Source organism: Marmota flaviventris, chromosome 4 (assembly GCF_047511675.1).
Source record: "Marmota flaviventris isolate mMarFla1 chromosome 4, mMarFla1.hap1, whole genome shotgun sequence".
Lineage (NCBI taxonomy): Eukaryota > Metazoa > Chordata > Mammalia > Rodentia > Sciuridae > Marmota > Marmota flaviventris.
This window is the reverse complement of record NC_092501.1, coordinates 27,437,286-27,451,948: the sequence shown is the minus strand read 5'-3', so window position 1 is coordinate 27,451,948 and position 14,663 is coordinate 27,437,286. Positions and strand designations below refer to the sequence as shown.

At 45.9% G+C, this 14,663-nt stretch overlaps 1 protein-coding gene across 1 annotated transcript; it reads right to left on the bottom strand.

Moving 5' to 3' along the window:
* Positions 1-1,547: 1,547 nt before the first annotated feature.
* On the bottom strand, positions 1,548-14,116 carry LOC114088670 (acyl-CoA desaturase 1-like). The gene is made up of 6 exons (XM_027930403.2): positions 13,714-14,116; positions 12,916-13,198; positions 9,946-10,076; positions 8,301-8,506; positions 6,638-6,870; positions 1,548-4,279 (listed from the first exon to the last, which is right to left on the bottom strand). Exons 1-6 carry the CDS (start codon positions 13,735-13,737, stop codon positions 4,080-4,082), a joined length of 1,077 nt encoding a protein of 358 aa, XP_027786204.1. The 5' UTR covers positions 13,738-14,116; the 3' UTR covers positions 1,548-4,079.
* Positions 14,117-14,663: the final 547 nt, after the last annotated feature.

The following is a 14,663-nucleotide window of genomic DNA, read 5'->3' as shown; positions in this document are numbered from 1 at the left end:
TGGTTACCACATAACCCGCTTCTGCGGCTGCTGTCAGCCTCTTCCAGCATCTATCTTGGTTCCCTGTGACCACGCGACACATGTGGTCCTGGCATGCCTCCAGGCAATTTGCAACTGCAGATATGTGTTTGATTTAATAGGAGCAGACACCTCCTTTCCTGCTTCCCAGAGTTTAACCTAAAGTTACCCTTTGGAAGGGCAGGGCAGGTAACTGGGGTATGACTCAACCATTGTAACTATTTTTATATTTATTTTTAACTCTTAAAGGTTCAGGACACACATGGGATGGTGGACCATAGAGACAGGTCCCAGGAGATTATATCACAGCCAAAACACTCTAAGACACAGTGCAATCAGAATCACTTCACTTTTATTATTAACAAACATAATCTCAGATCAAAGTACAACTAGCTTCAGACTTGATATTCCAAAATTACTCTTAGATAACCAATAACTACTATCTCACATTAAAATGGGAAGAGAAAAAAAAAAAAAACCCACTCAGGCAAGGAAAAGGTACCCTGCATAAGAGACACATCCATCTCCAATGGCTGCATTTAATCTCTTGAGAACCATGTAGGCTAATAATGACATCCAGACATATGTGCATGTCAAGTTTGTGGTGGATACTGCTACTAGAAAAGTCTGTGGGGCTTGAGAATTCCTCTGAAGATCCCAAAATGCTTAATAATAAGCTTTAGTCATACTTCAAAACTGTCCTTTGAGGTAGGTCAGTATTATTATCATACCACATTTTAACAGAAAATAAAGCAAGGCACATTATAACTGAGTGATTTGTCCAGTGCAACAATTTCAGTGTTCCTCCTCAAAGTTCATGTGTTGGAACGTTAATCCCCAAAGCAACAAATTGAGAGGTGGGACTTTAAAGAGACGTGATTAACTCAAGAGGGCTCTGAATGGATTAATGACATTGTCTGGGGAGTGGGTTTGTTATAAAAGCGAGGGTCACATAGCAAGTTGATGGCATCGGGTTAGAAGGCCCAGACTTTGCCCACTAGTGTAACAGGGTCACCTTGCTTTGTTTACCTTTTAGACTTACCCTTTGAGCTACATACAGTACACTGAAGATATTAGCAAACCAAGCATACTTTCCACTATAAGTCTAGTACCACCATTCCATGTTTCAAATATCAAATACATTCAAATTGCTTCTACTCTCCTTCAAATTTGGGCACTTGATAACACTCCAGCCAGGCTTCTATTGATTTAGGGCACTGCTGCAGGCTTTCAAGGGTAAAGGACTGCTCAGAGGGAACCAGGAGGAGCATAACCACAGGATTAGAAAAGAAGTAAGGCACCCGAATCTGTTGTCAGCACACCCATAAGGCAAGGATTGAGTAATTAACTCTTGATGAGAGTTTCTCATTAATGTGTCATTTGAATTGAGCTTTAGAATCTTGAAGAGTGTTCTTACTGAACCAGCGTGCCCCTACCAACACATCTACAGAGTTACTGGGGACCTCACCCTGAGGTCACCATACCCATGTGTGTAGGGACATGGCATAGATCAGAACCATGGAACAGGATGAGAAGAAAAGAGAAAGGTTGAGTTTATTGTTTATATATTATCAAGCAGACATTTGATGACCTGTAGAATTAAAACCATTCAACAGACATTTCCGGTGATAGGCACAGAGTAGGCAGCTCTTCATGAGGTGATTTTCTACTAAAATGAACAGCTTAAGGACAGGTTGCCTTACTGCAGGCTGGAAGGCCCTGCTTCCTCCCATGGCTAGATCTCAGTGGACAGAGCATTTGGGATTGCACATTGCTGATCCTGGTAGAGCAGAGTCAGGCTTCTGCTTTAAGGACTGAGGTTCAGGGCAGGACAGGTCCATGGTCTTCAAATAGTGGTGTTCTGTGTTTTTCTAGACTTCTTCTATCTTACTTTCTGCCCTAGGTTGTGTGGTAGGGGATGTTGATTAGTTTGCTGAACAGACACAAATATTTTCAGCAAAGTTCATGGCATCTCATATCCCACATTTCAGCCAAAGGTTTACAGCAGACTCTGGCTCCAGGTTGGGGCCCCCTTTCAAAACGAGGCACTTGGGACTTGCCCTTGTTTCTTGTGCTTCCCAGTGAAGACTATGCGTCCTCCTCCTTCTACAAGGATTGAGTGTCCCCTGGGAGCAAGCAGTCTTACTGAATATGCAGGAGGCACTGAGCATGCTCTCTGTTCCAACCCAGAGAGAGGAGACTAACTTCTAACCCTGCTTTGCTCTGAGATTGGCTCACTGGTATGGTGGGCATTTGGCTTCACAGGAGACTGAAGCTGTCTGAGCCAGGAATATTTCTAGAGCATTCACTACACTTTCTGAAGTTATCAGTGTGGCACAGGCACAGAGGGGTGAAGTTGGAGAGGATCTGGAGACCAGCAAAGAGACAGTCAGCTCTCCTTGCTAAAGAGAAACAATAGTTCTGTGCTCATGAGATTTGTGTCCACAGGACAGGGAGCTGCCTAGATAGCAAGTTCTCACTTCCCTGAACAGACATAGGAGGCTGACTCTTCAAACAAGAAGAAAACATTGGAGAACAGAGTGAACCAGCAGAGGAAAGATGACAGATGGAGTAGAGCCAGAAAACTAGAAAGAGTTAAGAAATTCCTGACCCACCCAGGCAGTCCTATATGCAATCTGATGGTCACAAAGCAAGGATGCATGAAAAGGTACAACACTAGGGGAGGAAGCCTATGTTTTATTCTATGTAAGGAGAAACTGTAATGAATAAATGGACCCACTATCTAACTCAGTTTACTAGAACACCCAACAAATTACTCAGTGACTTTTGAACCCTTGGGCAATGTGCTGTCAGAGCTCTTCCTTCGGAAAGTGATCTCTCAGGAGCTGCCTATAGACCCTGCCCCTCCAACTGTCCATCTCCTGCCCAGCAGTGGGAGGAATGGGTAAACCAATGGGCTCCTCTTCTCCTTCAAGCTTTTTCAGCATTTCTTTTTCAGAGGGAAATACTCCCAGTGAATATTTTCATGCTGCAATACAAATTATGTCTATACACGTTTAACTCTGACCCAAGTTCACCTGCTAAAAATCTTTCCATTGTTGGATGTTTGGAAATGCCACAGCCATCCTATTACTACAAGGGCAGTGACCAAAATCCTGAAGATAGCACAGCAGAAAGATGAAAGAAGTTGGACAAGCAGCTCATGGAATCCTCACAACTCAATGAGCTCTTGCTGTATCCATCACTTCCGGACACAGTCGACAACTCATTCATCTATAAAATAACAAATCTCCTTAATACAGGGGGAATTTTTTTTTTTTTCCCCAGAAGAGATCACTTTTCCTAAGAACTATATGCTTCCCATTTATCCTCAGTCTAAACTATATTGAGACATTAAGATGTGCTGCTGTAATCTAACATTGCCAACCTGCATGGCCATCCTCTAATCAGTCAGGAGAGAAAGGATGCATACTGGGTGGAGAGGCTCCAGGTCTCTGCTAGGTAGGCAGCTGGGTCTGACTACGAAAAGAACTTTCCCACCTCAACCACACCCTTACTTAGAAATCATATCCAGCATGCTCACTCTCCCCTGATGAATGACCTACTTTGCAAGCTCTGTGATAAATAGTTATTTTCATCTTCCATCTAGCAAAGCGTATAATGACAGTTAATGAGCACTTTTGAGAAGATTTTGTTGCATAGCTAAGTGGAGCCACCTGCCTTAAAGTTCAGGAGAGATCAAGCATGAGAGTATCTGAAGTAAATCCTTTGCTTTTAAGCTCTTGGAAGATTGCTAGGCTTTTACATTGGACACCGACCTGCGGCTGACCAGATGCTTGCCTGGGAGGCAATAGGGAGAAGAGAAAGGAAGATGATAGGAACCAAGCAAAGAAAAGGACAATGGAAATAAAGACAGAGAAGAAATGAATATTGTTTTAGCATCAAAGAGGGGAGTTGTTGCCCTTCAGTACTTGTCATTTACTGAACCGGAATGTGTTAAGGTCATCATCTTTAGCATCCAGTAGCATTACTCAGTAGTTAATTAACAGAACATTAAACCTCTACTGGATTTTGGAACAGGACCCTGGACAACCTCAAACTCAGCCGCTCTTAGAGCTTCCATCTCCAGTTCTTTTAATCCTGGCCAAGACAGTGGCCTTGGATACTTTCTTCCGGTCGTAAGCCAGGCCGAGGACAGCCATGCAATCAATGAAGAACGTGGTAAAGTTGATGTGCCAGCGGTACTCACTGGCAGAGTAGTCATAGGGGAAGGTGTGGTGGTAGTTGTGGAAACCCTCGCCTGGAACAAACCAAGGAAAGAAGTTATGAATCTCGGTGGAATTCCGTTTTCCTCATCTTGGCAACCTCTTACCCAGCAGGGCCCTAAAAACCTCAGAGAAAGCTGCTGTTGCTGAGTGAATAAATGAACCCTGTGTCTTCTACTTAAAACAAATAGATGCCCTCAGAGTCATCATAAGCAATGAACCAAGAGGATCTGATCACCCATGTTTATCTGGGAGCCTTTGTGATAAGGAGTTTCTATTGGAGAATAAGAAACTAATACTGTTGAGAAAGGATTTTATACTAGAAAATACCATAGTTCCACTAAATACTGGCCTACAACCCCACAGGCACTTTGCCTCTGTACAAGTGTTGAGGTGAGGAGGGGAGAGTCCAGAGGAAGAAATTGTAGCAGTGCTGCTAACAAGGTGAGTAAGCACCTTTCCCCACTGTACTGGTGCCCGTTCAAGGATGAGAAATTCCAATAGAATGGGTGGCAACAGCCATTTCCCACATCAACCACACCCTTACTTAGAAATCATATTTTGGATGTTTGGAAATGCCACAGCCATCCTATCACTACAAAAAGAAAAGGAGGCTCAACCAGAGGCCAGAATTTCCACAACCATGGCTGGTTCACAGTAGGCTGATCTGGATCCTAATCCTGAGTTTTGACCCTGGGGTGAAAAAACAGAACCACTCTGAAAATACTTAGAGATTTCCTGTAAGCTGAGATTCTGAGAAATCCTTGCTAGAAAAAAAAAAAGAAAAGAAAAAAACAAAGAAAGAAAAAAAGAAAGAAAGAAAGAAATCCTGGATTCAGGACCATTTCGCTATTGGGTAAAAAAACAATTCTGGAGGGACTCTTTTTTGTCTAAGTCAATTCCAATACTAATAACACTGACCCTTATCAGAGTTGGAAAAAAGAGAGGTCCTTTATTTATTAGTTAGTATAAAAAATAGATAGAATAGCAATGATACGAACAACTAGCAAGTGAAGGAAATTCTACCAAGTCAATTACTACATCCAAGGCATCTCAAATTATGCACTATCTCTGTACACACGTTGACCACCCAGTGAACTGGGAAGCAGGAGTGCAGAGTGGGGCACAGGGAACACCAAGACTCAGGGTGTTGATAGAGGATTGCTAACTTCCACATATGGGTTCAGAGCAAGACCTCAACAAGCCCAAAGGTATCAGATTTAAAAGAGGATAGACATACAGATAGAGAAGGGAGAGGAGAGTCAATGGGACACAACAGGGACAGTAAGAGATAGCCGAAGACTCTAGGGGAAAGTCACCTTTATCAGAGAAAAGATGAACATGTGGCCATGGGGAAAGCAATTCCAGAAGCAAAGAGATTAGAATGGCAGGAAACAGAGCTGGAAGAGAGCAAAGGGTAAGGTGAAGAGGCCAAAAGAGCAGGTTTGGAGTTTCATTTATAATTATGGGACACATCTCAATCTAGGTTCTTACATTTCTATGATTTGTACGCATAGGTCATTTATTTCAAATATGGTGTCTGCACCAGGAAAACTAACTTGAGGCCTTGGTCAAAGTCTATATGCACTTGGAATGAAGGACAGGAAAAGGTAGAGTCTGATGGTGGAACTGTCAAACTCTCTGCTTTCCTGGAGGATTCCCCCAGCACTATGGGAAAAGGGAGTTCCTAGCACACTGTAAGAACAGAAGACAGAAAAATAAAGGACATAAGGAGCGAGGGTGGCATGTGGGAGCACGGGCCACCAAGAGATGCACTGATTCCCCTCATGTTGGCATCAACAAATAATAAGGTATGGCCCACACTTGAAAGGTAGGGCACATTCAAGTACAGTGGAGAGAGAAAAATATTCTGTGGCATAAAATCTTTGAATTGAATTATAATTGTGATAAGGCGTTTCTATTGGAGAATAAGAAACTAATACTGTTGAGAAAGGATTTTATACTAGAAAATACCATAGTAGTCTACATTTTATACAGCATCTTTAAATATAAGACACTGGGCTTCTAAGTCATGCAGATGTCTCTAATTTTCTCTTTATGCATTCTCTGCCTCAAGACTACAAACCTGTAAAAGATGACTAGAAGAAAAAAGTCAACGGGGCTCAATGTAGGTAGGATTTAGAGATTGTTTTACAACTTAAAATCAAAAGCAGCCTTATTTTTCACTCTTTCCATTTTACATAAGAGTTGTTGCCACACTCCCAAAGGGATTTCACAGTGTCTTGCCCCTAGAACTATACTGAAGAAAAAAAAAAAAAGACAGAGCTACAAAGTGGTCATAAAAATAGGTCATTTGGGTTCTTCCAGCTCCTAGCCAAATATCCTGATCAGGAAACCACTAGATGTGGTCATGCTATTGTCTTATGACTTACCCACAGCTCCCAGGGAAACCAGGATATTCTCCCGGGAGTTGATATTCTTGTCATAGGGGCGGTATCCATAGAGGTGGGCAGCACTGTTCACCAGCCAGGTGGCATTAAGCACTATGGTATATCGCAGTAAAGAGGCGACGTACAAGCTGTGTGCAAAAGTTTCACCCCAACAAAACCAGGGCACCAGTGTGGGCAGGATGAAGCACATCAACAGAACAGCGGACTTGTAGTACCTACATTGAGAGATCCCACAGTGAGTCAGTGGAGGGCTGTCATGCCTAAGTGGATTGTCCACTCACTGGACTGGGCTGTTTTTCTTCCTACTCTGTGAATACAGAGTGTCAGAAAAGAGCACGAGGGAATTGGGTGGAAGAACTTTTCAATGCATGTTATCCCAGTCTCTAGAGGAGGCAACAATGTGTTTAATGACTTTCCTAAGAAGGCCCCACTGGTAACCAGTGGAACAAATATGGAAACACCTGTATCCTGACTTGAAGTCCATTGTTCTTTTTCAGGAGACCATAAGGCCATGTTGGTTAAACAGATGAGCATCAAATCTCAAATTCATCAGCCAGTTCTGCAGCCTGGGCTGCTGTCCATCTGACTTCAGGAGCCTTCCTTTTGTCACAGTGTCATGCTTCCATTCTAGCTACTCCCTGTTCCCCGAAATTCTTTGCTCTACTTGTCCCTCAGAAGGCTCACTGAATATCCTTGGTCACCTGCAGGTCTCTGTCCTTTCAGAGGCCCTGTTCCATACTCTTCACTCCTGTGAAAGCCAGGTGATTGGCATTTTAAGGGAATGGATTGCCTACCTCCCTTCAGCAGTCACGTCTTTCACTTGTATGTCACTGTCATTCCTTGCCTCCAACTCCTTTCCATTGCTGCCACTGCTTCCCTAGCATGGATCCTTGCTACTGTCTAACCTGTGTCCCTGCCTCTTGTCTCTCTGGCTCAATGGTAACTTTCACCTGTCCTGAGAGCAGCTTCTCTGAAGCATGCCCTTGAATGTGCCACATGGCTGCAAAGGAGATGATTAGAGGTTCCCTGTTGCCCACTGAATAAAATCCTAAATCCACACTAGAATTGTACAGGAACTGCATGAGTCTCTGTAGTCCTTTTACCTGCCCCACTTCAAGAAGAAGGACATCCTTCATGGAACATGCTTGAGGCTTCTCTGCCTCATTCTGTTCTTTCTGTTTACATTATCACTGATCACTCATACTTGTGAAGATCTCTCATAACCACTTTCCTCTGCCCCCACTGAGCAATCTCCCTCCCTTTACACCTTTCATAGTACAGACAATATTCTACCCTGTATTGTGGTTATTTGGGTAGTTGGCTTAGCCCTTCAACCCCAAGAGGACACAAACTCCTTGAAGGAAAGAACTTAACTACATTATTTTTTGTGTCCATAACTATCCCAGGTCAGTGAGCATTTGCTGCATTTTAACAAGTTTCATTAAGATAGCTCAGAGAGAAAGGAACAGAGCCGTAAACTGACTGAGGACCTGTGGCATGTTAAATACTGGATTTTAAATGAGTTTGAATTTACAAACCCAGTTCATCCTCAGCTTTTATTTTCTAAGACCTAAGGTAAAAGGTGGAGTCCTTAAGATTCAGGTGCCCAGGACCACATCCCTAGTCCCATCTTCCCTTTACTCACCTCCTCTGGAACATCACCAGCTTCTCAGCTTTTAGGTCAGATAGGTCCAGGGTCGCCCCCTTCTCTTTGACAGCTGGGTGTTTGCGCACCAGCAGCCAACCCACGTGAGAGAAGAAGAAGCCACGGCGAGAGTTGTGAGGGTCAGCATGTGTTTCTGAGAACTTGTGATGGGCGCGGTGATCTCGGGCCCATTCATAAACATCGTTCTGGAGGGACAGAGAAGAGGAACGCAGGCCTGAGGAGGGACGCCCTCATGGGAAAAATGCCATTCTTAAATGTATGTAAAGGGTCCATGGCTTTTGGCATGACCTCACACAGTCTGGCTCCAGAGGAGGCATAGAGGGGCCTGCCCTCTTCTGCACACTTGCCCTGAAGATCAGATGGAAAAGCAACTTACAGTATAGACCCAGGAATAGAACTGCCGCTTCCTGCAGGTTACAGGATGGGGAGAATACAGGTAAATCACCATGCTCAAATAATTTCACTAGGAGAAAACAGGGCAATTCTTGTAGCAAGGGAATGAGGCAGGTGGCTTCAGGCCCTGGGGTGCTGGCTTATGGGGAAAACTACAAGAAGTTCTATCTTGATGTGTTTGTAAGTGACAGCTTCAAGGGCAGCATGTAACTCATGACCATGACTGCATCTCCAAAGGACTTCTGGGCTTGTCTGGGGCTTTTTCCATTCCTTCAAAAAATGTTCCAATGTATTTCTTCTTTCTCTTTGGCCCACAGAGACAACATCAGGAACCTTGAAGGTGTAAATTTCTAGGACCAGAGATGATTATCCAAATGTGGTTCCATACCTCAGATATTGCCAAGAAAAACAGGACTAATTTGTTTTTTCTTCTCCTCTTAAGCCTAATACCACGAGTTATCCTGTGCCCATTGCTATAATGTACCAGCTGTAAGAGTCCTCTACCCCAATTCCCTTCATTCTATTTCTGATATAAATTTGGGCCACAACCTATCCTCAATAGCTGACTTAGCTACCATAGAAATGTGGTCATGGTCATGAGGTACATACTGCCCTTGGGTGACAAGGTTGGCCCATCCACCCTCTAAGTGACTCAAATTCCTCATCTGTAAAAGGGAGCTAAATAATAGCACCTATCTCCTAAGATGTATCAGGACTTAATGAGTTCATCTATGTGAAGTGCATAGCATAGCCCCCAGCACACAATGCTATAGAAATGTGATCTTATTATCCACGACAACAAAGTTCCTGAGTCTCTTAGATAACATCATCCTCAAAAAAAAAAAAAAAAAAAAAAAAAAAAGGTGGTGTCTGAAGATAGTCTCCCTAAACCAAGAGTATCCCCCACTCCCAGTGTCTGCCCAGGAAACCAGGTTCAGTGTGTGGCTATGTGATGTGGCCCCTTATGATAAAGGACCACAATAGCTGAACACACTGGTATCAAAAACAATCCTGTACCTCCAGAGCTTTGACTATTTTCCCCCTACTTCCCTTCCTATTGAAGTATTCTGAAGCATTCCATGTTTGAGCTTACACTTTAGGTGACCCCTGGAAACTGGAAAGGTCAGTGATGGTCCTGCTGAGGCTTCTCTCAGGGCATTGACACCCTCCATTCCACCCTAGGTCATCAACAAGGTAGAGATACAAAAGCCAAGCAGCACCCACTTCTCACCTGGAACGCCATGGTGTTGGCAATGATCAGGAAGAGCCGCAGGGGCAGCCGCGCTTTGTAAGTTCGGTGGCTCCACAGGCGATGAGCTCCTGCTGTGATGCCCAGACCACTGATTAAATAGTACACATAGGCTGCCAGGACAAGATGATAGGGGAGTCACCAACAGGAAAGTTCCATAGGGAAACATATCAAAGTAACTCTCCTATACCACTCATGTGCTCTTTAGGCTTTGGGTGAATATCCGCCTTACCTGAACCATAGGGCTGCCTTGGCATTCAAGGCCTGTGCCTTTTACTACTTGAAAAGTGACCACCACTTCCTAGCCTCTCCACCTACGAATGGAGACAAGTCAAGGATTCTCATGAACTAAGGAGGCAGGATGGCAAGATAGGAATAAAACTCTCACCACTGTGCCACTGTCATTGTCAAAGGTGGAGGTATTATCCAAGGTCTTGTCCAGTTTGACATTCAGCTTACCCTCTCGAAGATAATCAAATTATTCCTACAGAGCTCAGAACCCTATATACAAGGATTTTCTGAAGATAGCCATAGCAATCTGGGCACTGCTCAACTGGATGTAGTGGACACTAGGGGTAGCAATGTACCAGCTGGTGAAAAACTTTTAAGTATTGTACCAGGCAGTGTAATACTATCAGGGTAAGTCAGTCCTGCACACAGTCGTGTGTGCAGTGGCTCAAGCTTTATCACAGGTAGTTGTTAGTAACACCACACATTGCAGGTAAAGAAATAGATGGTTTAAAGGGTGCCTGTTTATTGAGCACTGTCTTGCCTCTGTTTCCTCTAGTTCTACAGGCTCACCAGGCACCAGATACAATCTCTAAAGGGCAAGTAGGCAGGTGTACCTATGTCTTCCTGTTTAGTAGCTCTAAGAGGCAGGGATTCAGACCTTGGGAGAAACTGTTAACAATGTTTCATTCCTAGGAGCCCGGATGGAAAGGATGATTTTAAGGAGCCACAGAATTTAGTTGGGTTGAAAATGGTATATATGGTAACAAATTATCCTGTGTTCTACAGCCAGAGATAAAGAGTTTCCTAAACAGCTCCTTTCTCTCCCCTCCCTTCCCTCCTGTACCCTATCCTTTTCCTCCCACAGGGTTCGCAGGAGAGTCAAAGAGATAGTGACTATACCAAGGAAAGTACTGGCCACATTCTCTCTGAGAGGGACTGGAGGCTCCAGCTGATATGGCCTCTGGCCATGTGGTAACTGAGATCTGATATGCATCACCCATACCTAGAAAAACCACAGTGAGCCAGGGCCCTGCAATCACCAGAAGGAAAGAAAGGGCTTTAGACAAAGCAGAAACACTCAGCTGAGAGGCCAGGAAGTATCATCATGGTGCATATGACCCTGGTTCATTGGCTCCTAAAGCATATGCCATCCCATCATAAGGGTAACTGGATCAGAATCCAGGCACTCTGGTGCCTGTTCTATGCATACTTGTCAGACTCTCAAGAAGGCTCAGTCAGTTAGATTCACTCTGACTTCCCCAGAGGACTGTTAGTGTCCACATTGATGGTTAAGCAACATCTCACAGCTTTGCACTTTGGCCCTCAGCATTGCCAGAGACATCTCCTCAACCCTGCCCTAAGTGCTCTTCCAGAGTCTACAGACACAGAAGTCACTTGAAATAGCTGATTGAGGAGAAATGATGCAATGACACACAATGACCTACTTCAATAGGACCTTTTCAATCCTATAAATGTAGTGTTGTTGCCACTTAGTATCAGGTGATTCTGAGAAAGGGAATCTTCTCAGTTTCATTTCCATATGGCACCTAGAGAATTCTCCAAGACAAAGTTTAACTACCAAGACCAGATATAGCCACCTATAAGACCTAAGAGGCCTGGTGGGGACAGGCTAACACATGGCCAATCAGCCCTTCTACACCACTACCCTTCAAGAAAGTTGTCAGAAAGTTCCTCATGCCTCTTTGTTCTGAAAACTTCTGGTTGTCTCCTGGAGAGGGTGTCCTGGCTTCCTACTTCTCGGAGAGCAGCAATTGGGCCAGTGGGTCTCTAGACCTCCCTGCTCCCCCTTCCCTACTCGGGCTTTAGGGGCAAAGGTCAATCTGTCTGCAAAGCACATGCATGGGTCCAGGGGCTATCAGCCTCCAGCCATGGATCTCCAAAAATGCTAAGCTATGGGCAGGTCAGGGGAGAACTGGCAACCTCTCTCTCATTACAGCTGCCTAAGGAATAGGGAGGAGCAGGAATAGCAGCTGGTGTTAGAAGTTGTTAGGTCCTGGGCACTTCCTAGCCTCAGGAGAGAAGAGCAGGAGGAAATGGCAGAGCGGGGAATGGAACAGGAAGCATTTCTGCAACATTATTTCATTCTAAGCACATATTGCTGACTGGCATAAGCTGTATCCAGACCTACCTAGAGTGACAGAGCAACACATCTGTGCAGCCTGGGTCATGGCCTTATTATTTCCCCTCTATGACAAACCAGCCTGGTCTGGTCTGGGGTCAGGTCAGAATCTTATTGATAATCCTTTATGTTCTTCCTTTTTGCATGATCTCTCCTCATCAGCTTTCCTTTCCTACAACCCTGACTGTGCTTGGTGTGCAGTTCAGAAACTCTGGTCTAGCCCCAGGTTCTCAGTCACCCAGGCAGGCAGGACAGGGACAGGGAGCCAACTGACTCAAACAGAAAAGTTTTTGGGGGGACAGCTGCTTCTGTGCCACACACATATCTATACTTCAAAGCCCCCTGCCCATGGTCTCAGTGCTTGCTCCTCAGCACCCATGTTAAGGGACTCTGTAGAACCTACCTTCCTGCACCCCAATCTCACTAGGCTCTATTCCCAGGCCAGTCAGTCTCTCAGGCAACCAAAGACACTTGGCAGGCAAAACCTGAGGAGAGGAGCCTCTGCTCTGTGGAAGACGCCACCTTATTAAATATCAGTGAGAAACCTGGGGTACTGGTTCGGAATAAAGGAACCTGCTTACCCCAGATCCAAGTGTAGAACTTGCAGGTGGGAACCAGTATGACCCCATACAGGGCTCCCAGGTGCAGCAGGCCCATGAGGATGATGTTTCTCCAGACATACTCAAGCTTGGGTGTGGGACCCTCGGCATCCTGATAGCTGTGATCATATATATCATCTTTCATTTCAGGGCGGATATCTTCTGCTGAGTAAAGGGACATCTTCTCCAATTTTTGTTCTCCATCATGGAGACCCTCATTTGGAGGTGATCTGATGGTGGTGGTGGTCACATAGGAGCTGGAGATCTGAAAAGAGAAGTGGAGAGTCAAGAGAACGCAGAGGCTGGGGCAGTAAAGGACACTTGTTCTCTAATGCAGCTGGGGGTGGGGGGTGGTGTGCAGTAGAGGCACAGACCCTGCCTCAGTACCTAGGCTATGTGATGGTGGTAGGTATCTAGAGATGGAATAGGGGACGGTTTCCAGAAATTGCAGATGAATTGGGAGTTAAATCATAAGGTGAAGGAGCAGAAGGAGACAGGAGGGTAAACAGCTCGCACCCCTAGCAACACGCAAAGGAAACCCCATGTATGCAGGGGGTCTGAGCAGGACCAGAGTTTTCCTGACTTTAAAGCTCAAGAACCAAGAGTCAGGGAATAAATCCTCCAGAATGCAACACACACCCCGCCCCCAACCGAGGGCAGCAGAAAAGACGGCCCTTTCCTCACAGAAGCTCTTAATTGTCTCCCCCACTAACCAGTCGCCTACAAGCCCCATTCGCGCCCGCTACGCAGCGGGACGGAGGCCACTTCTGGGACGCTTACCTCCTGCAGCATGTGGGCGGGCATCTGGCTCTCGGGTGCTGGGATCGCCCTCCCAGGGCTGAGGCTGCGGAGCAATTCTGGCGCAGTTGAGACAGAGGATGGACTTCGGCTCAGGGGTCCGCTGGTGCGGGGCGTCGGTGGAGCTGCGCTCAGAACACCTCTCTACTGTGGCACGTGGATGGCTGTGCTGGCCCGACCCGCTGTGCGCGGATCTCTCTGGGCTCGAAATTTAAAGGGAAGAGTTAGCCTAGGGCGACCGTTTCCTCAAAACTCTTTGATCTGCTGCCAAAAGGGACAAAGTGAGCAGAGCTGCCTGGCCGAGACAGCCCCGCGTGGAAATAAGGGCGGGAGAGGGGAGGGGACAGAAAGTCGTGTAGCTCAGCCACGGGAGACACAGCGGGGGATACAGCCGACGCCAACACCACGCCGCCCCAGCCCCAGCCTCTGGGAAATGCTAATGAGACTCCTGTAAACTCTGGCCAGTCATTGGCCAAAGGGAATTTGGTGCCACCTCGTCCAGCCTTTGCCATTGGCTGGACGCAATCTGCTGTTCCCTTTGCTGCCAGCTCCTCGCTCCCTTCCCCTCCTTTTCTCCGTCTCCACTTTTCTTCTCTCAGTTCTTGGGGCTCTGTCCCACACCCCGCGATTTCGGATGCACCTGGGAGATTTCTCTCTGAAGGAAGGGGAGGAGTTGGTTCGGCACTGGGGGGTGGGTTACAAGTCTTGTACTGGTCCTCTGCTCACCACAAATGGTTGGTACTGCTGAAATTGCACTGGGAATAGTGGGGGGAGCCACGGTGGCGCCCAACACTCACAATTCCTTTCTGTCTTCCCTTTCCCCCAGACGCATAGGAGGGGAGACGTGGCTTCTACCCCGCAGTAGCCCAGAGAGGTCTGGTGCAGTCCGCCTCCTAAACTGGGAGCTCGGACTTGAAGCTCTGCCCAGTCCC

Excerpts from the sequence above, each read along its gene's own strand:
- LOC114088670 (XM_027930403.2), bottom strand. The coding sequence starts at position 13,737 with ATGCCCGCCCACATGCTGCAGGAG. Across the intron at positions 10,077-12,915 it reads GTTCTACACTTGGATCTGGG|CCTATGTGTACTATTTAATC; the intron begins GTAAGCAGGTTC and ends TTGTCCTGGCAG. Across the intron at positions 8,507-9,945 it reads CCAACACCATGGCGTTCCAG|AACGATGTTTATGAATGGGC; the intron begins GTGAGAAGTGGG and ends CTGTCCCTCCAG.